General features: G+C 39.5%; 1 protein-coding gene across 1 annotated transcript in view; it reads left to right on the plus strand.

Annotated features, from left to right (window-relative positions):
* The window catches only part of drp2 (dystrophin related protein 2), a 75,290-nt gene extending 55,983 nt beyond the window's left edge, over positions 1-19,307 (plus strand). The window contains exons 10-15 of the mRNA XM_060832217.1: positions 6-207; positions 8,056-8,141; positions 13,379-13,536; positions 15,963-16,129; positions 17,580-17,691; positions 19,167-19,307. Of these exons, the coding sequence (XP_060688200.1) occupies positions 6-207; positions 8,056-8,141; positions 13,379-13,536; positions 15,963-16,129; positions 17,580-17,691; positions 19,167-19,307 (866 nt within the window). The remainder of the gene's footprint in view (positions 1-5; positions 208-8,055; positions 8,142-13,378; positions 13,537-15,962; positions 16,130-17,579; positions 17,692-19,166) is intronic.
* Positions 19,308-19,531: the final 224 nt, after the last annotated feature.

Genomic DNA, 19,531 nt, shown 5'->3' on the forward strand with positions numbered 1-19,531 from the left:
GTCAGTGGACCTGCTGAGCATGGCCAGTGCCTCCAATATCTTCACTCAGTACAAGCTACAGCAAAGTGACCAGACAATCGATGTTCTGGAAATCATCCAGTGCCTCACTGCCATGTATGATCACCTTGAGCAGGAGCGTGGGATCATCATTAACGTGCCTCTCTCTGTGGACATGTGTCTTAACTGGCTCCTCAATGTCTATGACACGTAAGTTTTAATTTCATCTCTCTGTTTATGATTTGCTTTGCCTGACAGTTGAGCATGAATAGTAACACATCACTTTCTTTAGATTAAATTATGATAAACATAATACTTTATGGGTCATGGTTAATTCATTCAGTTAACTATCAGCATTCACCTTGGATCACAATCCAGTCCAAAATATTGGATTAGAGTTCTCTCTGTTTGCTGTAAGAATGATATGAAATAAGTTTGGGAAAGTCTTGAATTATTTCCAATAGGTACATCATTGAAGCAAAAAGGTATCCATGGTTTGACATTATTGATTGATTGATTTATTGTCACGTGTACCGAAATACAGTGAAAAGCTTTGTTTATGAGCAGTTCAGCCGATCATAGTAAGCAATGATGTACAGAACAAAAAATTAAGATGGAGGCATACAGGTAGCATTGCACAGGGCATGCAAGAGACAACAATGTCAGCAAGATCAGCATTATTTGAGGTTAGAAAGTCCATTCAATAGTCCCATAATAGCTGGAAAGAAACTGTCCCTGAACCTACTGATACACGTGTTCAGCCTTCTGTATTTTCTGCCTGATGGAAGAGGTTGTAGGAGCGAAGTGTCTTTGATGACACTGGCACCGTAGTGAAGGCTTATGTTAATACTGAATGGGAAATAATTAGCAAATAAAGTTCAATCATAAATTATGTCATGCATGTTAGTAGGAAGAATACAATGGTCACTCACTACTTGGAAGATATAAATCTATATGGATTAGAAAAACAAAGAGATCTGAGTATAAGTGTACCAATCACTAAGGGTTGCATAGGAAGTTAGCGAAGCCTTAAAAAGTATCAAATACTAGACTTTATTTCTAAAAGTGTAGAATTGAAAAATGATCGCGTGGATGAAAGTAGTATTGAATTTGTATTGAATCTTGGTTAGCCATTCCTAAAGTACTACATGCAGAGCTGATCATCATTTCAACAAAAGATGTAGAGGTGGGGATCTAAGGGCAGTGATCTGAGAAGATCGCACTGCAGAACTTGGCATCGCAGCACAAGCAGGATGGTCCTTTAACCCGCCGAACCCAGGTCATCTGGATTTCTTGGGACTTCGGAAAGATTGTGGAGTCCCAAAAAATTAACTTACCTGTGTTTTCAGCCATCCAGAGATGTAGAAACAGGGAGGTGGAGCATTCGAAGCCTGGTCTGCAGCTCAGCCTGCAGCAGCTTCGGAGGTGATTACTCTCCAGAACCTGGTGAATGAGCTCTCGAAATCTCGCGATATGTTGGGGAAACAGATTGAAGAGAAGCTGGCTCCAATCTTTCTCATGCTGCAGAAGCATGAGCAGCAGCTGGGAGACCTGGAGAAGTGGACAGATGAGGTGGAGCACAGGGTCACAGTGGTGGAAACTGATGGCAGTTCATCCAAGGATAGAATCCAAGTGCTGAAGACGCAGATCTGTAATTTGCGTGACCAAGTGGACGATCTTGAGAACAGGGGCAGGAGAAAAAAATATTCAGATCATCGGTCTGCCTGAGGGTAAGGAAAGTGAGTAGCCTGCGGAATTTGTTAAGGTTTGGCTTCTGAAATTCCTTGACATGGAGGCTGGTATGAGAGGATTGAAGATAGAGAGGGCTCACCCGGTCGGAGTGCTGAGATCAGGTCTGAGTCAACATCCTCATCTTCTCCTGATGCGGTTCCATCATTACCGGGATAAGGAGAGAGTCATGGAGGCTGCCAAGGTCCAGGGGAAGGATCTGAAGGCCCTAATTTACGAGGGCTCTAAGATCATGTTCTTTCAGGCCTTCTCAGCAGCGGTGATCCCAGATACAAAAATCTGACAAGACTGTTAAGAGAAGACTGAGGGATCCTGGGATTCAGTACTCCCTGAGATATCCGGCAGTGCTTCGCAACACCTTAAATGGATCCATACATCTCTTTGACACATCAGAGAAGGCAAGAGACTTTGTGGACAAACTAACATAATTTGAACAATTTTAGTATGTATAAATAGTGTTGTTTGGGTATGTGTTTATCATTCTGTAAAGCAAACGGACGAAATCCGGTTAGAGCTTTATTTTTCTTTTTTTTCCTCTATTGATAATAATTTGGTTTAAACTATGTCTTGTAGTGGTTAAGATGTACATTTTCAATTTCTCAGTTAGGATATACCAATGGATGGGTGGGGTATTTATCTCCCCCTTTTGTTATAAAAGAATGCTTTTTATTCATATCGATATTCTATAGTGTGTTTACTCTTTTCCGCTTGTGTTTGTGGTGCGGCTCTAGCTGGGTGAAGTGAAGGTAGTTGGAGTGGTTAAATGCCTATTTATGGGCAGCTTGGGATGGGTAGTTGCCCCCTCTGTGCAGGGGGTGAGTTCCTCTACTCAGCGCTGTTGGCACTTTGTATGTTGGTTTGTTCTTTGGTTTTTGTTGTTTTTAATTTTTACTAGTTTTGTGGGTTTGTTAAATGTAATGGTTTTAGTTTATGTAGTTTTTAATATTTGATGGATCATGTGACACTAAGGCTCAACAGTTTGTGGTTCAGGTTCCTCCTCTCTGGAATTTAAATGTAATTGTAGAAGATTATAGTTAATGATTTGATTAAATAGTGTATCTGGAATATCAAGGGAAGTCACTCACCAATTAAAAGGAAGAAGGTACTCTTGAGTTTTAGAAAAGAGAAGATGGATATTGCTTTGTTACAGGAGACACATTAGATGACAAGGAGCATCTGAAATTACAGCAGAATGGCTTTGACCAAGTTTATTTTTCATCATTTAATACCAGAAGTAGGGGAGTGGCTATATTGGTTAGGAAAAACTTCTCATTTAAATTATTGGAATGTGTTAAAGATTCATTCAGGAGGTTTGCAATTCTTAAAGCCTTGATAAAGAGGGAAGAATACGGTGTTTTAAATGCTTATTGTCCCCCAGCTCATCCCCTTAAATTTTTGGTAGATGCTTTTTCTAAACTGATAAGTCTCAAGTCCTGGCACATCATTATAGGGGGAGATTTTAACTGTCTCATGGATCCCACAGTAGACAGGTTGCCCAAAGGTCCCTTGATACCCTCTGTACAAACTAAACAGTTAGTGGATCTGTGTGGGGAATTAGAGTTGGTGGATGTCAGGAGGTGTCTCCACCCTACAGACAGGAATTTTACACAGATGTCACATGACGATTGATTTTTTTCTGACCCTTACAGTAACCCTGGATCTGGTGGCATCTTGTACAATTGTTAATATTACCATCTCTAATCATGCTCCAGTGTACCTTATGGTTAAAATTAAGGACGTTACAGTGGGTTCAAAGGAACTGGTGAATGGATCCCTTTATCCTCATGGATAGTAAGTTTGTGGAGTATTTCTCTAGAGAATTTTGGGTGTTCATAGACATCATTGTAGGTTTGGTTGATAGCTCATCTGTTCGCTGGGAACTGCCAAAGCCAATGCTAGGGGATTGGTAATTTCATATTCCACCACTAGGAAGTGGCAGAAGGGTGAGCAGCAACGTCTCCTTGAAGCACAGTTGAAGGCAGCCGAGAAGGTCTACTTTGGCAGACCCTCGTTTGTCAAACTACAGAGGATTACAGCGCCGCGGTCTGCACTAAATTCCATGCTCACACAGACGGCAAAGAAGGAGCTGGCTTTTGCAAAGCAAAGGTTATATGAGCCTGGTGACAAGCCAGGCAAATACTTAGCATACCTTGCCAGAAAGAGAAGTGCCCACAAACCATTACAGCGATTAGGGAAGGGTCTGGGAACTTAACATGGATTCTAAAAAGATTAATGTGGCGTTCCAGAAATTTTATTCTAACTTATACCAATCTGAGGATTGTGAGGAGGGGCAGGCCAAAATGGAATCCTTTTTTAGAGATCTGAAGCTCCCGGGTGTGACTCCCGAACAACAGTCCTTTCTCAATGCCCCATTATCAGAGCAAGAAGTGCAGGAAGCTGTGAGGCAGCTTCACAGTGGAAAGGTGCCCATCCTGATGAACTTCCCATGAATTCTATAAGGAATTTATAAGTATATTGTCAGGTCCGGTGCTGAATATGTTTAATGATTCATACAGTCATGATTGTCTCCCACCATCTCTGAGAGAGGCCAATATTTCACTTATCCTTAAAAAAGGGAAGGACCCAGAAGACTGTGCTTCGTACAGACCTATCTCGCTCTTACATGTGGACTTTAAAATCCTCTCTCTCCTCTAAGGCTGGAGACTGTGTTACCTTCTATTATTAAAGAGGATCAGACAGGCTTTATAAATGGTTGCAGATCCTACACTAATGTTTGGAGGCTGCTTAATGTAATTCAAGCATGCCAACAGCAGTCAATATAGGGATTGGTGATTTCTTTAGATGCAGAGAAGGCATTTGACCGAGTTGAGTGGCCGTACCTTTTCTATACTCTAGAGCGGTTTGATTTGGGTGAAGTTGTCATAAGATGGGTAAAGCTTCTCTACTGTGTACCTCTTGCGGTGGTCATTACCAATGTGGTACGATCAAGCAACTTTAATATTTTTTAGGGACAGCCGGCAGGGCCGTGCCCTTTCACCATTGCTTTTTATGTTGGTGATTGAACCATTGGCAGAGGCCATTTGTGGGGATCCCAAAAAGTCAGCTCCAGAAGTAGGGTCAAAATTACATAAGATCTTGCTGTATGCAAACGATGTCCGAATTTGTTTTGGCAAATCCAGCAGTTTCACTGTCTCACCTGATACAATGCATTTGCGCGTTTGGCATGTTTTCAGGTTATAAGATTAATTTTGCTAAATCAGAGGCTATGCCTATGGGTGGTCTTACGGAAGTATTGGCTGTTGAGAGTGACTATAGATTCCCATTTAGGTGGTCACAGTGGGGTTTTGTGTATTTGGGCATATTCATTACTCCAGTTCTGGATTGGCTGTTTAAAGCCAATTTTACTCAATTATTTGGAAAAATTAAACAAGATCTTCAAAGATGGGAGGCACTTCCAGTCTCCTGGTTGAGTCCGATAGTGCTTATTAAGATGAATATCCTCCCTCATCTGCTGTACCCTATACGGATGCTCCCCCTGATTTTCAATAAACAAATACTCAGGAGGCTGTACGGCTGGTTCAGCTCCTTTATTTGACATTGTAAGCGGCCCCTCATTAAATTAGCCAAACTGCAGTTGCCTCACAGATTGGGGGGAGTGGACCTTCTAGACATTAAAAATTACCAATTGAGCTCACTTTTGACCTACGTGAGTGATTGGGCTTGTGGGGATCCTCTTTGAATATGGCTAGATATCGAAGCCTCCCAGGCAAGGTGCCCCCTTACCAGTTTGCTGTTTTTGGACAAGGTGAGGACAGGTAGGGAAAATTGCCAAACCCAATAGTCATCAATGCTGTTAAAGCATGGAGGGCAATTCGGCAGAGAGAAGGCAATATTGGCAAAACATCTTTGTTTACACCTTTAGTGGGCATGCCAGGTTTTCAACTGGGGTGATAGATTCAGGATTTAAATGTTGGGCAGCTAGGGGTGTGTCTTGATTGGGCAATTTATTTGAGGGAGGCGTAATGATGTCCTTCAATCAGTTAGTATGGTAGTACGAGTTAGGGATTTTAAGTTTTTTTTCAAGTTAGGGATTTTATTTAAAAAAAATCACACTTTTGACTGATCCCTGCACATCTGACATAGAGAAGGGGTGCTAAGTGCTAAGAGTACACTCTCTGTCAGTACTTTATATCATCAATTGGGGGGGTGCCAACTCAGATGAGTCTGATCGACTCTGCAAGATGTGGGAAAGAGATTTGGATGTTGAAGTTTCCTCAGAGGCATGGGCGGATATTTGGGAGAATGCAAGGAAGGTATCAGTTTGCAATAGGACCCATGCTTTATAGTTGAAGATTCCCCACAGGGTCCACTTGGCTCCAGACTACTGTCATAATTTAAACCAGGGGTACCTTCAGCATGTCTCAAGTGCAAGGTGTGTATGGGCGCTCTTACCCATTGTCTTTGGTCTTGCGGTAGGCTTCAAACATATTGGAGTGCTGTGGTGGACGCAATGGAGAGCATTCAAGGTGTAAGGGTGGAGAAGGACCCTATCTCTCTCCTTTTGGGCCTACCCACTGTATTTCCTGCAGACGTGCATAAGAAAAACTTTTCAATATTCTCACGTTCTGTGCAAGAAAGAATATGTTGCTAGGTTCAGCATTCGAAACCGTCCCCCCCGCCCCCCCTCCGGCCTGTCAGGTAGGTGGAAGATTGTTATGGAGCATATTTTCCTGGATTTTCTCACATATATGGGGCACCATAAACTGAGAATTTTTACAAGACATGGCAGCCCTTTTTGGAATACCTGGACACAGATTTATCTGCCACACTAACAAGGGCTTTTATATAGCCGTAATAATTGTGTTTCACGAGTCCAATATCCAGGGTGGAGGAACTGCAAATGTATGAGCGTTTTGTTTGGCTGGGCTGAGTTATTACTATTTATTTGTTTGTTGTTGATTATTTATTTAGTTAGTTAAATAGCTAGTTTCAATTTTTTTTTAATTTTATATTTTTCTATATATGTTTATACATTTGTCTATGAGGGTGGGTTGGGGATATTTTTTATTTTTTAGGTTTGTTTGTACTGTTTGAATTGCATTGTTTTGTACTTGTTGTGATATTAAAAAATGTATTTTTTCTCAATAAAAATATATTATAAAAAAAAGATGTAGAGGCACTCAAGGGAATGCAGGGTAGATTTACACTGATGAAACCAGAAATTTGGCTGTACATTTGGAAAGACTAGATTTCTTTTCACTTAGAAAAAGGTTAAGTGGTGACCTAATTGACGTCTTTAAAATTATGAAAGGTTTTGATGGAGCTTGTGCAGAATGAATGTTTCCTCTTGTGGGGAAGAGCACAATTAAAGGCCACCAGTATAAGACAGGCACCAAGAAATTCAATCGGGAATTGAGTAGAAATATTTTTATTCAATGATGAAAATATACAATACATCACCAAAGGCAGGAGCTCAAATAAATGTCATTTAAGGGGGAAAGAGAATTGGTAGTTATAACAGTAGATTTAAAGGGAAAAGATGGCAGGAGGGTCTCAGAAACATAAAAACTGGTTAGGCTGAATGGTCTGTTTCTGTGCCATTAATCCAATGCAATCCTGTGTAATTGGGAGACAGCAACTTCTCCTGAATAGAATAGGTAAACGGTGAGTAGTTTCATCATGTGAAAACAGCCAAAATTGTAGAGGAGTGTAATCATGTACATACAAACTGGAATGAAGGTTGGTTTTATTCTCAAATTTTTGAGTAGGAAGTATTAATTTGCATAAGACATTTTAACAGCTCTTAAAAAGTCAGTCTCTGTTATAACAAGAGAAATGAATCCTGTATTTCCCATCTGATCCCCAGTAAATCAATGATTGAATATGCAAAGAGCCATTAAGATTAAGAAATACCCAGATTTGATAACTGTCCTGCCTCATGATAATGCAACAGATAATGTTCTGAAATTGGTTCTGAGACTTGTGAGCTAAGGGGCAGAAAAACGCACCAGAGTTCTCATGCCTGTTTACGCTCAAATGCACACGTGTGAATGTTGAATGAAAACAGGACTGAGCTAAGCTGTGCTGTTAAATTAACTCATACTCCTCATTGTCAAAGCTCACATTGAAACAACTGGCTCACACAGAATCAGAATCAAACCGCATTCGGCAGAGAGGCAAACTCTTGGAACATTCAAAGGTACTTCTGTTTTTGTAAAGGAGACTTTAACGGACACAGTCAATCCTGACCTGATGTAAATAGGATTTCAGGTTTTAGATGCCAGTTGTTTTTGGTTTCTTGCTTTGGAACCATTTTTATATTTTTTTTGTTCTTTCATCTCTCCCTAGTGGTCGCAATGGAAAGATCCGAGTTCTATCCTTCAAGACTGGAATTATCACTTTGTGCAATGCAGAGGTGGAGGAGAAATATCAGTGTAAATATCAAACATAAAGGTGGAAAGGAAGATTTGTGTTTTTTCCATCATTTTGTTACATTTCCCAGAGCATGTCAAAGTGCTTCACTTTCAATGTATTAGTGGTTTGGTATTATGTAATGTGACAGGATAAATTAATCACCTCAGACACTCCTGGGTAGCAGGGAATACAATATGATTGAATTTTAAATCCAGTTTGAAATGGAAAACAGTGGTTTTAAGACTAATATTTTAAATTTTAAAAGAACTATGAAAAACTGAGCTAGCTGAAGTGAATCAGAATTCTAGGCTCGAGGATGTATCAATAGGGTTGCAGCGGCAGACATTTAAAAGGATATCTCAAAATAATCGGAGTAAGTAGATTTGCATGATAAAGAAAAATTCTAATGGGAGGGCTCACCATTAACTAAAGAAATTATGAAACTATCAAATTTAAGGAAAAAGCTTATAATTTTTCAAAGTGGCATGTCAGATGTTTGGAGAGAATATAAAAGGCAGCAGATAAAGACTAAAGGTTAAAAAGGAGGAACATACTGGAGTAGAAGAGAAGGGCTGAAGCCATTCCTGAAGAAGGGCTTATGCCCGAAACGTCGACTCTCCTGCTCCTTAGATGCTGCCTGACCTGCTGCGCTTTTCCAGCAACACATTTTCAGCTCTGATCTCCAGCATCTGCAGTCCTCACTTTCTCCTAAAAGAGAAGGCATTCTAGCAAAGTAAAAACAAAGAGCACAAATTTCTACAGGTATTTAAAAAGGAGAAAAAGTCAGTAAAGTGAGGGTTGGTCATCTCAATAGTGGGAATGGAAAGGTAATAATCAGCTCCCAGGTGAGGTTCCCCAAGTTATTAAGCTCCCAGACGGATATCCAATATTATTAAACTCCTACAAGAGGAGTGATGAACTAGTTCCCCTCTTTATTCACTTGGTCTCTCAGTTGCTCACAGCAAGAATTTGAAAATTTGAAAAAAGGGAGATTTCGTTTTTTCCCAGGAACCAAGTTACCTAAGCTTTCTTCAATTAACGAATCAGTGAGTTATTAATTAATGAACATGAAAAGAAAGAATAATGCAACACCCATACACATGGATTAGGAAAAAGAAGTGACTCTAAAAAAGATTAAAGTTAAAAGTTATACAGATCAGTCTCTCGGGATCATTTGTGAAGAATGGATAGTTGGTGAACAGTTGTTTTTAAGATTTTTGACTTTACAGTTTGTTTGCAATTCTTTTGTCCTGGTTTCCTTTGACAGCTGTCAGCATTCACATCGAGGGAGTCATTTTATGTCCTATTTTCTTGACACTTCCTTTGGTAGCTGGGTGGTATCTAGCACTCAGAGGAAAAGAATCATTTTACTTGTGGCACAGGGATAAACTGGTGGGTGGTTCTTCAACTGTGACCTTCACAACTCAGCCTGATACACATCAGTACCTCAGTTTACTAGCACACCTTCTTCCATGAGAACACAAACATCACAGTTGGAACCCATTTTGAAATCTTTATTTTATATATTCCTGGAAGTTGATGCCTTTCTGCTAAAAGGGTTTAGGCAGTCAGCTGACTCATTATCTTTCCCTAGTATGTGTCTGTCTCTGCTTGAGGTATCCCACACACTCATCGGGTATAGCATGCCATGAGTCCCACATAAGACTTTGCCAGACAGCTCTGTAATTTATGTTTGCCTTTCGACTTGCTCAAAAAAAACACACATTTTGGAAGTAAAAATTAGAAAACTGACTATAGTACTTAAGGGCTCTAATCTGTCATTGAGGTAACAGGAGATTATGGGGAAATAGCAGATAAAGTGAACAAATAGTTTGCTTTTATCTTCACTGTAACATACAAAAAATATTCCAAAAGTATATATTTCCTAGTCAAGGTGGTGTGTGGCTTAGAGGAGATCTTGGAGGAGGTGATGTTCCGACATATGTGCTTTGTCCTTCTTGAAAGTAGGGGTCAGAGGTCTGGAGGATGCTGTTGCAGGAATCTTGGCCCATTACTGTACATCTTTTAGACACTGCATGGCAGAGGTGAAAGGATTGAATGTTGAAAGTGATGCATGGCGTGCCAATCAAGCAGGCTGCTTTGTCCTAGATGGTGTCAAGTTCTTTATGTGCTGTTAGTGCTGGACTCATCCGGGCAAGTGGAGAGTATTCTATCACATACATGTCATGTGAATTGTAAGTTGTAAAGTGAAAGAGTGGGTAAACATATGCTGACTAATCTTGACAAGTTTGTGGTAATTCTTTTTAATTCATGATGTGGAGGTGCCAGTGTTGGACTGGGGTGGGCAAAGTTAAAAAAACATACAACGCCAGGTTATAGTCCAACAGGTTTATTTGGAAGTACTAACTTTCAGAATGCTGCTCTTCCATCAGGTCATTGATGATTAGTTACCTGTTGAAGGAGCAGTCTCTGAAAGCTAGTACTTCCAAGCATGCCTGTTAGACTATAACCTGGTGTTGTGTGATTTTTAATTTCTGAATTCATGCATGTTTCATGATGAGATTAAGAAAGGGCCAAGGTTCAGAGAAAGGTCCAACACAACATTATTGAATACTTTATCAAGGAAAAACAATGTTTATCAGATTTGACTATAGTTAAACTCTACTAGACTCCCTCAAGCTCTTCACAGGACTCTTCAATAAATAGTCTTAAAATTCAAAATAAACAGTCTCAATTCTACACTAGCTATCTATTTCTAACATGCTTCTGAGGATTCACTATACCCTATCCATAGGTCCTTACTGCTGTATTTGTCTGAAAAGACTGGTACTACCCATCCAATAAGCTGGAACAGTGGTCTTAAAGAGTTGGTTGATGTTCCAGGATCTACAGTTATCGGTTGGGGCTTCCCCTTTTGTTTAGTACTAGTTCTGGTCTTCACGTTGTCTCACTGAAGTGGTCTCGCTGGCCCTGGTCAGTATGATGATGCTCACCACAAGGCACAAGGAGCTAGAGACGCTGTGCATCTCGGTTGCAAGTCAAATGTGCTCCTGGAGAGGCCATTGAAGAAGGTGCAAAAGTAAAGAGAGCTGGGACTCCACGTTGCCCTGTTAATCCCTTTCTTTGCACGTTTCTCAAAGATTATGATTTGAGTTCAATGCTAGCATCAGGTTGGGGCAGAAAGATCCATGAAAGTGACTACTTTCCATATTTGGAAATTGCAGAACATGGTTTTGAACCTTCAAGTGCTACCCTTGTCTGTCTTTGCCTTAGCATCCTACTGAGCTAGGTGTCACCTAGTTCTTCAACAAAGCAGAATCACTGGAGGTGGAGACAATGATTCCTTCTGAAACAATGTGGCTATTCACATTTTGCCAGGCAGTTCCAAGCCTGTCTAGTTTCGAAGGGAAGTTGATTGTCCAAGGCTTGGTTGCATGAATACAGTCTGTTATAGCTCAGCAGTTTGCAAATTGCAGAGACCAGCTAGGTTTAAACTTGGCTTCCACATTTCAAGTCTTTATCCATTCTCATGAAAAATGTCAATATTTCTGTAACAATCCTAGAGGTCACCTGACCACACTAGGAAATCAGAAGGTGAGTTGCTCATCACAGAACTCCCAGATTCCAAGTTGCTTGTGTAGTATATATGTAGCTGGTCCAGTTCCGTTTCTGATCAATAATAATCCCCAGGATAGTCATTGCCTGGCATTTCTGTGTCATGAATATTACTTGTCATTGATCAGCCCAAGCCTAAAGTTGTCCAAGTCTTATCAAATACAAATACAAGCTGCTACAGTATCTGAGAAGTCACCAATAGTGCTGAATATTATGAAATCATCTGCAAATATCCCCACCTCTGCTCTTATGTTGAAGGAAAATTCATTGATGAAGCAATTAAAGATGGTCAGGTGTAAGACACAACCTAAGGAACTCCACAAGTGATGCCCCACAGTGGAGATAACTGATCTTCAATTACAAACATTTTCTTTTGTGCTAGGCATGATACAAACCAGTCGAGTGCTTCTTCCCAATTCCCATTGACTCCACTGTTGCCGGAGCTACTCAATGCCACACTCTATCAAATGCTGCCATCCAGAGCAGTCACACTCACTTCACCTGTGGACTGCAGCTCTTTGGTCCATATTTGGACAAAGGTTATAATGATAGGATGGTCATTGGCTAGGTCAGATTTGCCCTGCTTTCAGAGGACAGGACATATCTAGGTAATGTTCACATTGCCAGGAACATACCAATGGTGTAGCTGTCCTGGAACTTGTCAAGTTTAAAGGTCTAACATAATGGTGCTTTTGATTATCAATATGAACCAAGTTACCAAAAGTTTATTTTATTACTAATCATCTTTAAATGCACTGATATTAGAATTGCAAAATCAAAGACATGCAGTAGGGAATATTCTTCTCAGACCAAGACTCATATTGAGAATGATTGGGAGGTTTATTATGCACCTATAATGACATCTCAGATTAGAGTGCTTAATATGATAGTTTAGGGACAGCTTAACTTACCCTTAAGCTTTACTGTTACTAAATTATGACTGTTGAGAAGGCAGAGCAAGGGTTTTAATCATAGTCCATTGTTGCATCAGATCAAGAATATTTAATGGGCTAAGTGCAGAGGGAAGATTATCTATATCCAATCTACATTCGATCTGTCTTTGGCTATACTTAATGCTGATAGTGGACGGATAAAGCAAGAACGATTTCATATCCCAGCACAAATGTTCCTTATTTTGTTGGGTTCACAGACTGTCAGTCCTTAAAATATTCACCCTGAAGTATTTCCAATGTCATGCAATTACTAGCTCTATTATCGAGTACACCAACACAAGTAAAAATATGTACATAAGATTATAATAATCTGCACACTGCAAAAACCTGTATGTGTTGAAGGGGCTGGGGAGGTGCTCAAAGGTGAGATAGTGGGGAGGAGCTCAAAGAAAGACAATTCAAGTGCAATCATACAAGATGGAATCATGCCCTTTAATTGCTCAACTAAGACTACCACGTTTGAATGTATTTTACAACATTGGCTGCACTTCAAAAGTATTTAAGAAATTGTGAAGACGTCCTTTGGTCATGAAAGGTACATTATAGATGCAAGTTCTTACTTCTCACTTCCTGTCTCTTCACCATTTAGCCCGCCTATCAACCCCCAGAACCATCTCCGTAGCTTAATGACACATCAATGCTGCCCTGAAAGAAGCCACTGCACAATCACCTGTTTGTATCTGGTTATTTTACCAAATGTAACATCCTGATATTCATTCCCTCTATAGACTTGTACAAGCAAGTGAGTGACTCAGCAAGTCTGTGTAATCAGCGCCACCTCAGCCTTCTCCTACATGAAGCCATTCAGATCCCACGCCAGCTTGGCGAGGTAGCAGCATTTGGTGGAAGCAATGTGGAACCCAGTGTCAGGAGCTGCTTTCGGTTTGTAAGTCCATCATGAGTATTTTTTTCCCACGGGAGAATGAGTGGGTTTAAGAGCGGCACTAACCTGAGAAATGTCAGCCTGGAGAATATTGCGGAAATGCTGATACAGGAATGCATTTGTTTGCAATTTGTTCATGTTCAAGTGTAACCCACATTCCAGTTCACATTCTGGTGTTTATCCTTGCTCCCATCATCAGTGAAATTAGTAACTCAGAAATTTCATGACGAACTCAAGATTCAGCTTCAAAGCATAAATAACCAAAAAGAATTGGGTTTGGAAAAATGTAAATTGGAGCAATTAAACCTGCTAATCTGAGGTCATAATTAGCCTTCGAAAGGGATTAATCTTTGGACTTGCAGAAGATAAATCTTGAGCTTTGCAACTGAAGTACTTGTTGGATACTATCTCCTTAAAAAAGGAATGACACAGACCTTTGCTTTAAAACCTTGGTTTAGTTTTGAGTGGAGTTTAAATCCGCAGGGATGAAATTCTTTAAGGAAGTTCAAATACTAGCTGCATTTCTCTGTAATAAATGACCTACAAATTACATCGTAGCCTCACAACCCAAATGTTTCACAGCTCCCTGTTCTCAGAATCCACAGCTTGAAAGTAGCACTTTACAGACCTGCCCTTAGGGATGTTGTCTGAGCATTGTGTGTCCATAACAGGATCATTGCCAAATTCAGGAATCGGAGCTTCAAAGATCTCGCTGAAATCTATCTGTTCATACTTGCAAATTAGTTGGTACACCAAGATTTCACTTATCTATGTACAGTAACATAGAAAACATAACAATGTGAATTTACCACAAGTCTCCTCCCACTAGATAGACGCTGCAGTGAGCACAAAATTCTATGCGTCGAAAATACTGATGGACTATTTTCAGCTCCCAGACAGGTCATCTAGATCCATGATCATGCTGAGACACATCAACAGCACAATTTAAGACCCTTTCTTATGACTTTCTATCTAAATGAGATGTATTTTAATGAGATTTTATATTTTAATGAGGCTCTCCATTTTAATCAATGTTTCTAGCACTCAACATTTTTTTCTCATAATTGTGCAGTTATAGCCATACATTTTGTTTTAACATTTCCTTCTTTTTAAATCTCAATTTATTTTGCATTTTTGCCATCTCGTACGATTTAACCTCTTAAAAAATTCTTATTCCCTAAACCTTAAAATGTAGTTACCCTTCCAAGAAGTCTATTCTAATCTCGTTTCACTTGCCTTTTTGATTTAAATTGTCCCAACATCCCTAGTTATCCTCCCCGTTGGGATATCTCAGTGAAGGCCAACCTGTGGTACAATTGACCTAGAAAGCTCGTACAAAGCTCTAAAATTGACCTTCATGCCTCGCGAGTCAGAAACCTACTGTTCTACACTGTGGGCTGAATTTTCCTCATCTATAATTTCAAGTATCCTTTTCCTCTCTATTACATGTAAATTACACAAGAGAAGCTTGACCCGGCAAATCACTCCAGACATCCAATACTCTCAGGCAAGATAGTGGTAATCCTTGGAGCAATGCAAAAAGCCACTTTCTGGGTGATAATACTCTCTTTCATTAGACTTCAATATTAAAAGCTGTCCATCTGCCTTGTACTTTCAAAACACATGACATGACATTTTCCAAATGTATTTTCCGCATGTCACCAAATTATAGTACAAAGAAGGATATATTCACTTTAATAATTTGGTGTGAAATTACATCCTTTTTATGAGCCACTGACAATCTGTCTGGATCATGCCAGTTGAAGGAACCTATCACACATGAGGCTAATTGCACTGGGCTCAAAGCAGGGCAGAAAGCCATGGCAGTTTATTTCAACAGTGGCTTCAGGATTGGAGATGGTAGGGTATCATTCTGGTGAGCTGGTGAGCTCAGAAATAATAATCTTTCTTAATCTAATTCACAACTTCTTGAGTTTGTTTCACAGACTCTGACTTCTTCCCTACTTCAGTGATTCTGGCATGAACACTGACTTCTATGTGTTCTCTACTTCTCAAAGTAAATATTTATACTGACACTTAGAATTTAAATCCCCATTCAATCATCCATTATCACTGCAATCATCCCATTCCAACAATCCATACACGATGTCATAAAATTTCATATTATGATTTTTTTTCTGTTAGGTAAAACTTTCCAGAAGCAAAACCTTGCAAATTTTTTTATTTTTGTTGACAGTTATCCCTTTGCCGATTTAATAAAGCACAACCCTTCCTGTTACACTGAATACTAGAATTTCCCATCAGCATTCTTTCAATGACTCTGGTAACCCTTTTAAAATAAATAGTTTAAGCTGCGCATCAGCAGAACACAGATCAGACAACCTAGCTAGAGGCTATGTATAGAGTCTAGACTTGAAGATCACGTCAACAGAATATCTGTAGTATGTTCTTTACCGTACTATCTCCAGGTTAATGATAAACCAGTAATTCAAGCCACCCACTTCCTGGAGTGGATGAAATTGGAGCCCCAGTCGATGGTCTGGTTGCCGGTCCTACATCGTTTAATAACTTCAGAAGCTGCAAAACACCAAGCCAAATGTCACATCTGCAAGCAATGCCCAATTAAAGGCTTTAGGTAGGTGCATACAGCCAATTTTCTTTATATTTACCCTATTTATTTCTCAATTAAGCCATACAGTTAAATAAAGATCCTGTTTCTCCATTTCTCTCTGATGTTATTATACCCAGTGGATATATTGAAGAGGAGTAAGCTGTGTAATGACTTTTCTTGCATTATTTAATGCTGGATTTTTTTCTTGCATTATTTAATGTCGGGATTTGATTCTGGGCTAAACTGGAGTTAGCGTAGCACAATTACTAATACCAAGCCTAAATATTCAAATCAATTGTTATTCTTCATTATCAGTGATAAAAATATCAGATTTAGGACTTCCCAAACCTGTAGAGGCCTGTTGGCTTAACATTATTTTTCAACTTTAAGATGCAGAGAATTACACAGAATTGGCAGCACAGAAATAGTTGTTATTGGTTTATGCTTCAGATAGTCTGTTTTGAGTCTTTCTTCATCTCATTCTTTCAACAGAAATTTCTATTCCTTTCTCCTTCTTGTTTATCCGCTGTCTCATTAAATACATTGATGCTATTCACATCAAACACTCATTAAGTATTGAGTTCCTAATTCTAACCTATCACTGAGTTTCCTGAGGTTTCGCCAGACTGCCTGACTGGATTTATTATGAAATATCTTATTTTATTGCTTCTAGTTATGGTCTTCCCCACAAGTGAATACTCTTTGTTTCTCATTTTTGTCTCTCTCTCCTCCAGTAATATCTCTCTTTTTATCTCACTCATTCTAGTGTTTTTTCTTTGGTGTAAACATGGGGAGTTAGATGGTCTAGGCAGATTGCATAATTTCAGGAAGAGAATGTGGGAATAGAGTTCAAGAAGAGAAATGGAAGGGGAAGTTCACAGAAAGTACACATAATCACTATCCTGTTGATTCATTTTCTGCAAACTGAGTGAATATTGTAGTGGATTTAATTTATTGTTCACATACCCTAATAAATGTTGGAAATGAATCTAGTCAACATTTCTTAATAGAGACACCACCATTATATCTAATCATCCTCTATATCCACTTGCACTTTTAAATCTTCATTCCTTCCAGTGAATGCATCTATGCCTTGTCAAATCCAAGGAGAGAAAAGTAAACAGCTAACATGCCAAAACAGTCACTGCACTTGCACTGAGTTGCTATTTTTACCTGTGCTTGCTGCCTGTTTTGGCAATGAGCTCTTGTGCTTTAGCATATACATTGGCACTGTATTCCTTGCCACTGCTCAGACTGGCTAAGGACTGGTTACCTCGCACATTTATTGGTGCTTGTTGACAATATTTAGCAATCAAATATATCTCTTAGTGCGTGTTGACATTATTGGTAACAAAATATTCCTGTATATAATTCTTTTAGTTGTTCCTGCTGCAGAATTGTTTTTCATTTGATTCTTGTTTCAAGTTCAATTTCTATTCCTCACTATCTCTAAAATCTGTCTTTTCTGCTTCAGATACCGCAGTTTGAAGCAGTTTAATGTTGACATCTGCCAAACATGTTTCTTGACAGGAAGGGCAAACAAGGGTCACAAACTACATTACCCCATCATGGAATACTGTGTCCCTGTAAGTGATATATATTACTACATATATTCTCACAAAGAGCATTATTCCATCATGTTACATTGTTATAGCGATAGCTGGTAAAACACTGACCAATATAACTTTGTGCTTGATGAGATTTTAGTTATACGATGTTGGTTTCAATTTCCAAAGAAGACGCTTCTCTGTTCAGCTGACACAATCAAGTGACTTTTGACTGAAAGCAATAATAACAACCCATTTGATACCCATAAAATCCCTACAGTAGAGATAGAGGCCATTCGGCCTATCAAGTCGGCACTGATCCTCCAAAGAGCATCCCACCCTATCCCCATACCCAGCATTTCCCATGGCTAACACCACCTAGCCTATGCATCCTTGGACACTACAGGGCAATTTAGCATGGCCAATCTACCTAACCTGCATATCTTTGGACTAAGGGAGGAAACCGTAACATCCAGCAGAAACCCATTCAGACACAAGGAGAATGCACAAATTCCACAGTCACCCAAGGCTAGAATCCCTGACATTGTAAGGAAGCAGTGCTAATCACTATTCCATTATGTCACCCCAAAACTCTGGGCCTAAAATTACAACCACAATCTAATGCTATACCCAGTAACTTAATTGGGCTGCCTGCTAAGGTCATCATTTTAGGTATATTGTCTCACCCTTTTGTTTCTAGATCTCTCTTCACTACAAAGCATCTTAGCCAAAAAGGCAGCCAGGCAACCTAGTCTACTAAAACCATTGTATTGACTGAAAGAAGGTGTATGACAGCAAGTTTAGGAAGATTTGCTCCATTACTTTTTTCCTCCCTTTCTTTGCATCCTATTGCCAGAACTCTCTCCAGATCCATTTCCTGAAACCATCGTTGAAACCGAAGGCTCATGCATGAAAAGTTATGTTCTACAATTATCCCAAAGTATGTCATGCAAAGGATAATTTCTCTACTTTCTAGACCAGCTACGTAGGGAGGTGCTGGTATAGTGGTGATGTCACTGGACTATTTATCCAGACAATCAATCTAATATTCTGCGGTCATGGATTCAAATCCCACTATTGCAGCTACACATATGGAATAAAAAGCTAAACTGTAAATTGGCATGGAAACACTTCTGGCTCATTCGTGTCCTTTAGTGAAGGAAATCTGCCAAACTTAACGTGAGTCTGGGCTACACATGATTCCAGACCTATAGCAATGTGATTTGCTTCTAACTACCTTCTGGGTAATTAGTGATGGTCAATGAATACTGACCTGGCCTACAGTGCCTGCATTATCCGAATGAATGTAAAAACAGCTCAGAACAGTTTTTTTTAACAACATAATATAGCAGGAGAACTGTATTGAGACTGATTCAAACTAATTCTAGTCTGGAATGTTACAGCTAACAGTGTGAAAAGACATTCATTTTGATTCAAACCCAAAATCCCATAATTAACAAGAGTTTAACTTAAGTGTATCAACTGGAAAGTAACTTTGTTTGCTTCTCCCCCAGACTACGTCAGGAGAAAATGTGCGGGACTTTGCCAAGACATTGAAAAACAAATTCAGAACCAAGCAATATTTTAGCAAGCATCCGCAAAGAGGCTACCTACCTGTCCAGTCAGTGATGGAAGGTGACAGCATTGACACGTAAGGCAATCCCATCAGAACAATGTTTTCTCACTGTCCTCTTTTTGTCTCCATCTTGGATGGAAGCTTTTGAATGTTTTACTTCTTATGGCAAATAGTTTTATTTGCAACATTATATGTAGCTTTTACTTTCTTGCCTCCTTGAACATGTTAATGCATTGTTATGTGAATTCCATAGCCCTCCACCTGTCCATTCTTCCTACATGGGCCTATAGTTTACCTTCGAGG

Source organism: Hemiscyllium ocellatum, chromosome 11 (genome assembly GCF_020745735.1).
Source record: "Hemiscyllium ocellatum isolate sHemOce1 chromosome 11, sHemOce1.pat.X.cur, whole genome shotgun sequence".
NCBI lineage: Eukaryota > Metazoa > Chordata > Chondrichthyes > Orectolobiformes > Hemiscylliidae > Hemiscyllium > Hemiscyllium ocellatum.